The sequence below is a fragment of the Arachis ipaensis genome, chromosome B1 (assembly GCF_059453495.1).
Source record: "Arachis ipaensis isolate K30076 ecotype BB chromosome B1, ASM5945349v1, whole genome shotgun sequence".
Taxonomy (NCBI): Eukaryota; Viridiplantae; Streptophyta; class Magnoliopsida; order Fabales; family Fabaceae; genus Arachis; species Arachis ipaensis.
The window spans coordinates 26,312,755-26,320,814 of NC_142436.1; the positions used below are offsets into that span (position 1 = coordinate 26,312,755).

General features: G+C 32.1%; 1 protein-coding gene across 1 annotated transcript; it reads right to left on the reverse strand.

The window, feature by feature from the left end:
• Window positions 1–550: 550 nt before the first annotated feature.
• Window positions 551–7,422, reverse strand: LOC107617361 (calcium-transporting ATPase 2, plasma membrane-type-like). The gene is made up of 8 exons (XM_016319123.3): window positions 7,246–7,422; window positions 6,058–6,112; window positions 4,792–5,984; window positions 3,902–4,645; window positions 3,042–3,200; window positions 2,320–2,491; window positions 1,751–2,049; window positions 551–793 (listed from the first exon to the last, which is right to left on the reverse strand). The coding sequence occupies exons 1-8, from the start codon at window positions 7,420–7,422 to the stop codon at window positions 551–553; spliced, it is 3,042 nt and encodes a 1,013-aa protein (XP_016174609.1).
• Between the last annotated feature and the right edge of the window lie 638 nt (window positions 7,423–8,060).

The window sequence follows — 8,060 nt, forward strand, 5'->3', positions numbered from 1 at the left end:
AATTTAAAATCAGAAAATTAGCCAAATAATTATTGTTTCGAAACTTACAGTTATTATAACCACCATTGTAAAACATAAAGATAAATAGAAAAATATGTTCATACAAGTCGCTATACCCAGAATTAAGAAGGCTAGCTAGCTGTTGATACTGGAAAATATTAGTTTTGATCACATGGAATTCATGGAAGTTGTTACATGACACTGCTACAATGCATGTTCGGATGTATATATTCTTGTATACAAAGATTTCTTCAGCGTCTATTTTTCTACTGGGCTTAAAAAATAATCAATAATTTAATAACATGGTTAATTGAAAGTTAAAACTAACTTCTGTAGTCAAACAATTAACACTTTTTTGTTGGTCAGCAGGATTGTTTCATTCTTATATATAAGTACTATTTTGTCAAACAATTTATATCTTTTAAGAGAGAAGGCTAATTTCATTCTTCTAAAAACTATTTTTTTACTGACAGCACAATCTTTCGAGTCCTATATTTTAAGGGTGGTTCACTCTTAAAAATGATATATATACCTATTCACAACATGCTTTTCATTCAACATTGATCTCTTTTAACTTTGCTGCAATTGGCATGCCCATATACCCAACCCCTAAACAAAAGAGCCATTGTACAAAAGAGAGAGGTGTTGTGTTTGCAAAGGTTCCCAAGTACTCAACTATTATGATTTGAAACACGACAGTGCAACTAATCACAGCCACAAACACCTGATTTTCCCACATGCCCTTCAACACATCTACTTCCTCCATTTCTCGAGAGTTTATCTCATTGAAAACCTGTAGGATCAAATGAACCCATTGATAAGGCAAGGATCATAACTGAAATTTCATGCACTTAGAATTTGTTCTTGAAAAGTGTTGCTTAATTATACATACTTTATTACTCATTCAAATTGACGTGTATCCATGTCATGGATGGCAGTAGTTCTTTTTACTAATAAATTTGGAAAGATAATAAAAACTAATCAATAATTAATCGACATAAATTTTGAATGTATAATTTCTAAAAAGGAGTGCTAGGGTCAACAATTTTTGTGATTTGTAACCATCAAATAGCTATCAATGATAATTTTAATGGTGTGAAATTTCATCCAATGACTCACTTTTTTTTGCTGGTTACATGCTGGCCAAAATTTAAAAAAGTTGCTGCCTCTAGACTTTTCCATTAATGAGTAAATACATTTTTTAATTCATGATATTTTTTCAAAAAATAAAACGTCACTCTACAATTTAAATTTTTTTAATCAATTCCAATCATTCAATTAACTGGTCTAAGCGGATCTTTATAACTAGTGACTTAATGATATGTTAGGAACCGCCTAAACTAATAACAAAGGACGTTTAAACTAACTATTTGATTAGATAGGAATGGTTACTAATTTTCGAATTATAGAGTCGCTTTATATTTCAGATAAATGATAAAAAAAATATTTTTACTAAAATTATTTTTTGTCTCTAAAATTTGGAGTGGTCTTAAATTTTTTAAAAATTTAGCTGTTGAGAATATATTTAATATAAATCGAAAACTTTTGAAATAAAATAAAATTTAAGCATATTTTTAAAATTTTTGTCAAATTTTAAAGACAAAAAATATATTTTATCTTTTTTTTTTAATTTTAGATTTTAAGTATGTAGTTATTTATTAGAATTGAAACTAAGATATCTAAATATCAATTTGGTGTCCAAAAATTCATGAACAATAACATATAGTATGTTGAAGATAGAAGACTGTACCTGACAGAAGACAAATGTGTTGAAAATAAGTGTGTTTAAGACAACATCAGGATTTGGGCCCCAGAGAAAGAAGAACCATCTTCCCACAGTCTGAAGAAGCCAAATGACAACAACTTGATACACTGATTGTCCCAAGATATTTCTCCACATGATATTGCTGATGAAATCTCCTTTCCTTCCAACAGGTGCACGCTTCATCAAATCATCATTTGGAGGCTCCGTTGCAAGTGCAAGTGCTCCTAATGTGTCCATTATCATGTTCACCCACAAAAGTTGAACCGCCGTCAGTGGTGCACTTCCTGAAACAAATTCAATATAATATTTTAGGGTACAGTATCTAAAGTTATCACATCTATAATTTCACATGCATTAACATCTGTAATTACATATTTATTATATTTAAAATTATACAATTATTCTAAGGATAATTAATAAAAAATAAATAAGACAATTTTAAACTATTTGGACTGATTTTTTATTGTCTCCAAAATAAGGGTATTCCGTAATAATGAGCACGAAGTGAGTTCATAATGAAAGTAAATAAGTTTAGGCTTGTTTAATTTTCTAACCTGTGAAACAAGCTGATGAGAAGTTCACTAGTAATGCTACCACATTAACGGTAAGCTGAAACTGTACAAATTTTTGAATATTTATGTAAACTGAACGTCCCCATTTTGCTACTGTCACTATTGTGGAGAAGTTATCGTCTAAAATTATGACATCTGCACTTTCTTTAGCAACCTGTGCATAAAATTATGATATGAGTTAGTTGAATTCGACATTCCGCTAGGAATAAGGGAAATAGTGGAAGATCATGAAAACATTTTTCATTCATTTTTCAAAAAAAATTTATGGAAAAGTGTTTAATTTAAAAATAAAAAATACTCAAAATATAAATACAGCCACAAAATATTCTAAATCTTTGGTTAAATATAAAAAATAAATCCTTTTCTTTCTGAATGTTGCCTATAACAAATATAATTATTGGACTAGGCTAATTTGCAATAAAAGAATGATGAGTTCTAGGTGAAAATAGTATAAATGAAAATAAAATTAGCTAGTGTAATTCCCTTTTCTCTTACCAGTTCCTCTTTCAAATTATAATTATTCGTTTTTCTTATCACACACTCATGCCAGTATTAGTCCTCGTTCTCAATTCCATTCATATACCAACATAATAACATTTTTCGTTACTCTATTATTTTGGTTCTAGATAGTGACCATAGTTTTTATGGACATATTTAATTAAAAGATTAGTTGCAGTAAGCATGGAAAAGAAGCACTCACTCACCTCAGTTCCAGCAATTCCCATTGCAAGTCCAATATCAGCTTCATGAAGGGCTGGGGCATCATTTGTTCCATCACCAGTTACAGCTACAACCTCTCCAAAAGTTGTACGCAACTGCTTCACCAATGTATGCTTATCTAAAGGTGAGGATCTAGCCATCACCTGAAATTCATATGTAGTTTAATTTCAAAATACAATCTATAAAAACATAATTCATATTTATATACATTAAATCATAGGGTATACCAATTTTAAAATAAGTGTCTCAAAATTAATTATGTTCAGGAATTAATAAAATTATTGAAAACATATTAATTTCAATAAATACATTAGGAACGTTGATACAAAATTATGTGAATTATCTTTTTTTATCCAATTTTTTTATTCTCCTTTTTCACTTATTTTCTATTATTTATTATATTAATAGGATTAAAAATTTAATTAGTGTTTTCTAATCTTTTTAAATAAACAATTATTTTGAACAAGATCAAATTTAATGAGTGCTATTCACGAATAGTAGTATGCATAAATAAATAATTATGAACTTGAGTTCATTTTCTTTAATGGTGGTGCCTGTGTTGCATCATGTTAAATTGTTATACAACACCATTTCTATGATAATGGCTCTAATTAACTTTAAATCGCTAATTTCTAGTTGAAAAATATTAATTTCGTATATTTTATCTTAGTAGTTTAGTTTTAGATTGGATTATTTTATAATGAAATTAAAATTTTGAAGGGGTCAAGAGATAGTTTTATTTGTTTTAAAAAAATTATTTTGTTAAGTAATTGTCATCTTCCGAAAATTATATACTAGTTCTATTTTATTAACAGTTATTTATTCCATAAGAAAAGTAGTGTACCTGGAGCTTGGGAATGAGTTCAAACAATTCCTCCTGAGTTTTTTGTCTAAATTCAGGACCTTCAATGGCGATGCCATCATCTGTTAAAATCCCACACTCTCTGGCAATAGCCTTTGCCGTATTAATGTTATCTCCGGTGACCATCCTCACTACTATTCCGGCGGACCGACACACTGCAACAGATTCCTTAACACCCGGACGAACGGGATCTTTGATACCAACAACTCCTATACAAGTGTACCCAGAAGAAGGAATAGGATCCTCTGGAGAGAACCCATTTTCCAATTCCATATAAGCAAGACACAGAGTCCTAAGTGCCTCATTAGCAAACTGGTTTATTGTCTTGCTAAGATAGTTCATTGCTTCTTCATCAAGGGACACAATCTCACCATTTGAGTTTATCACTTTGTCACAAGATGCAAGCACTATTTCAGAAGCACCTTTGCTATGTGCTCTTAAGCGTCCTCCATCATGGACCTTCACAACCACGCCCATTCTTTTCTTTTCGGAGTTGAATGGCTCAACTTTTATAAGCTTGCATTTTTCTCTCTCGCCTTGTGGGTCCCCACCTAGCGAGAGCCCGAATTCTAGAATCGCTGATTCTGTTGGAGTTCCCAAAATCTCACGCTTCCCCATTTTGTTAACCACAACTTCACCGCCGGTGTTGTTGAATATTGACTGAAGTAGCAGCTTTAATGCCAAATCTGGGAGTTGAGACACCTTACTGTTGCTCACTTCGTTAACCTGCGTGAAAAGCAAGAATTAAAAGAAAAAAAATGTTTTTAAAATATACATGTAAAATTTTATACTTACATAGCATCAAAATTAAATTAAAAAGAAATAGCCTTTTAAAACTTGCTTTTTTAAAATGGAAATGTTACGTGGTTTACCTTCATACAAATGCATGTTTTGACAACTGTCATGCGGTTGGTTGTTAGGGTTCCAGTCTTGTCACTACATATAGTTGTGGCGGATCCCATGGTCTCGCAAGCTGCCAAGTGTCTCACAAGAGCCTTGTCATTCATCATCTTCTTCATCGCAAACGCAAGGCTCAACGTAACTGCCAACGGCAGCCCCTCCGGCACAGCAACAACAACAATCGTAACTGCAATGGCGAAGAATTCCAGCATCTCCAAGCAATCCTCCGTAGACCACCACCAAAACCTCCCTTCTTCAAGTTTTCTCCCCATTAGTCCCTTCACCAACACAACGAAAGTAATCACCGCGAAAAACAGTCCTATCTTTCCTATAATCGTTGCCACTCCATTCAGCTTCACCTGCAACGGCGTCTCGTCATCGCCACCTTCGCTTAGCGTCGCCATTAACTTCCCCCACTGTGTTCTCATTCCCACCGTTGTAACCATCATGGTACAGGATCCATCTTGGACTTTTGTTCCCGAAAGAAGAAACGGGTTCTGAGAAGTAACCATAACCGGTTCGCTCTCGCCGGTTAAACTCGACTCGTCAATCAAGACGGAGAATCCGGAAACGAAGAGTCCGTCGGCAGGGACTTGGTCTCCAATGGCAAGATGGACCATGTCCCCAGGGAGTAAACTGTAAATTGACATTTTCTGCCTGTAACCGTTTCTTGTTATCTGAACTGAAATCTTTTTTTTCTCCTTGTCTAAATCTTTGAACTGTAAGGACTGGCGGTAGTCACTTGTGGCGGTTACAAAGACCACCAATAAGATGCTCACGACGATTCCTAGACCATCGTGAGCACCCTTTGGCCATCCCTCTGTTGCTATTCCAACTATCAGCGACACAAAGGCACACACTCCAAGAATCATGAGTGTCATGTCATGAAGGGCTTCGAAAACGTAAACCCAGAAGCTCCGAAGTTCAGCTTCAGCGAATTGGTTCACTCCGAAAATCTCCTCTCTCCTACGCTGCGATTCGTAACCGTCACTAAGACCCTTGGCTGTTGATGTTGAAAGCTTTTCTGCAATGCCTTCAACCCCACCATGGAATTTCAACTTCTTTACGTCATGTCCTTCAACTATAGACCCAAGTTCCTCTGCATCTATTTGAAAACCTGCAGCTTTAACATGCTGTGGTACAGTGTAATCACCAAGTTGCACACCTACAAGTTTATAGTGAAAGTTATTATTATAGTTTATCCGATCCTTGAATGTGTAGTGTATTAAGAAACTTGCCTTGGATAAATTGAAATGCAGCTTTGGAAACTAAAACAGCAACTCTCAGCTTTTCCTGCATTAAATGGGAAAGAATAAGAATTTCCGAAGGAAGAATGTTAGGAGGCCAATATTTTATATTAATTTTAAATGTGTAAACTTTTTATTTTTATACTATTAAAATTTAAGATTTTGTTAGGTAAATAATAATTTTTATGAATAATGTAAGGTGAATGTTATGGTGTCTAAAATGTGGTGTCTATTTAGCTAGTATCTATTAAAAAGAGTTAAAAATTAATATTTAATTTAAAAGATATAAAAATAAATAATTTTTAAAAATTTAAAACTTACTACAAAAAAGAAAGTTAGGCAAAATTTAGACATCAAATCATAGGCACCATAGAATTGGCCATAATATACATAATGGACTTTAAAATTGGTTCAATAAAGTAAAAACACACTATATCCTAAATTACCCATCTAAATTTTAATATTAATATAGCTATCTGCATACGTAGTGAATTAAACATTTGATATATTTATTGTTCACATTATTTAATATTTTTATTATCCACCTATACTTTTTTTAAAGTTAAGATTTAGTGTTTAAGAATCATAATTTAATAATGTTTAAAATATTACAAGTGTTTAATAAAAAATAATAAATTTTATTAATTATATAATAATTTTTACTAGTTCTTTTGAAATTTCAAATGTCTTAGAAAATGAAACTCAGATAATTTATACAACAAAAAATGATAGATAAACACATTTCACATGCACTGTTGAAAGAAGTTTACATTTACGATTTTTTTGTAGTCATTTTATGTAGTAGATGATAAACAGACCATAGTCATACAATATTCAGGTGAAATGAACTCACCTAACATGAGATATATTATTTTCTTCACATCAATGTTTTAAATTGCATTTCACAACCAAATTGTAAATACAGGAAAAAAAGAAATCACACCCCAGCCTCACTGTCCAAATGGCATAAAAAAAAGCCTCAATGTCCACAGTTATAACTTATAACAATAACAACCATGACTACCTTGTAGCTGCATTTGCAATTTAAAAGACGGGTATATTTTACCTCATATACCAAATAAATCGGTACAAAAAATTGTTCGACAAGATAAGTATACAAAATATTTGTTCAACTAACATTTTTATGAGCGAAAAACATACGTAGAAGGGGATTTAAACCTGATTAGTGCGACGCATAGCTGCTGCTTCTTCTCGCTTAGAGAGATTGGCAGTGAAACGAAAGCGTCTTTTGGGGTTCTTGACCACCCCACATAGTTTTCTCCATTTACCAAGAGATTCTCCATCAGAGTTCTTGGATTTCACACCTCCAAAATTCTCATTCAAATAATTCTCCATCACCCACCACCAGTGCCCTTTGTATATATATCAATATATATATGTATATATTCGTTCTTTTGGTCTTCAATTTATATAAAATGAGATGTTCATGGTAGCTCCCAATATGCACTCACATTGTAATAGCATTGTAAGGTTAAACTTCGGACAATGTGAAAGGCAAAATGCTAGTTCCTTTGTGTTGTCATGAAGTTAGTTAGCAGGGTAAAACTAATGGAAAAGAAAGGAAGAGATGAAGGAAGAAGAAGCAAAGAGGGAAATGAGTGAGGATCCGAAATTTGTTATAGTGCTTGAGAATGAATAACGGTGTCTCTTATTCCGGGAAAGAGTGGGGATGAACGAATAGGGCGGATCAACGAATGAACCTAATATTAAATTAATTTTCTTTAAAAAAAAAAAAGAGAAATTTTATATTCTATACTTATTGCAACGTAAGACAACAAAAAAAGGGAAAAACTTATTGCAATGTAAAATTGGGGAGCGAAGCAAATTAATTAGTCATTAAAATTAATTATTAATATAAAATATATATTAAAAATAAATTAAATAATATATATTTATATATAAATATATAATAATTAATTTTAATATATAAATAATATTTTTAAAAGCTAATATATTGATTCCTTAATCAATTA

Bases quoted from the DNA above. Each gene is read 5' to 3' on its own strand.
- LOC107617361 (XM_016319123.3), bottom strand. From the start codon at position 7,422: ATGGAGAATTATTTGAATGAGAATTTTGGAGGTGTGAAATCCAAGAAC. The intron at 4,646-4,791 runs GTAAACCACGTA...CTTTTCACGCAG, and splicing joins AAACATGCATTTGTATGAAG to GTTAACGAAGTGAGCAACAG. The intron at 2,492-3,041 runs GTGAGTGAGTGC...TTTTATGCACAG, and splicing joins TGGGAATTGCTGGAACTGAG to GTTGCTAAAGAAAGTGCAGA.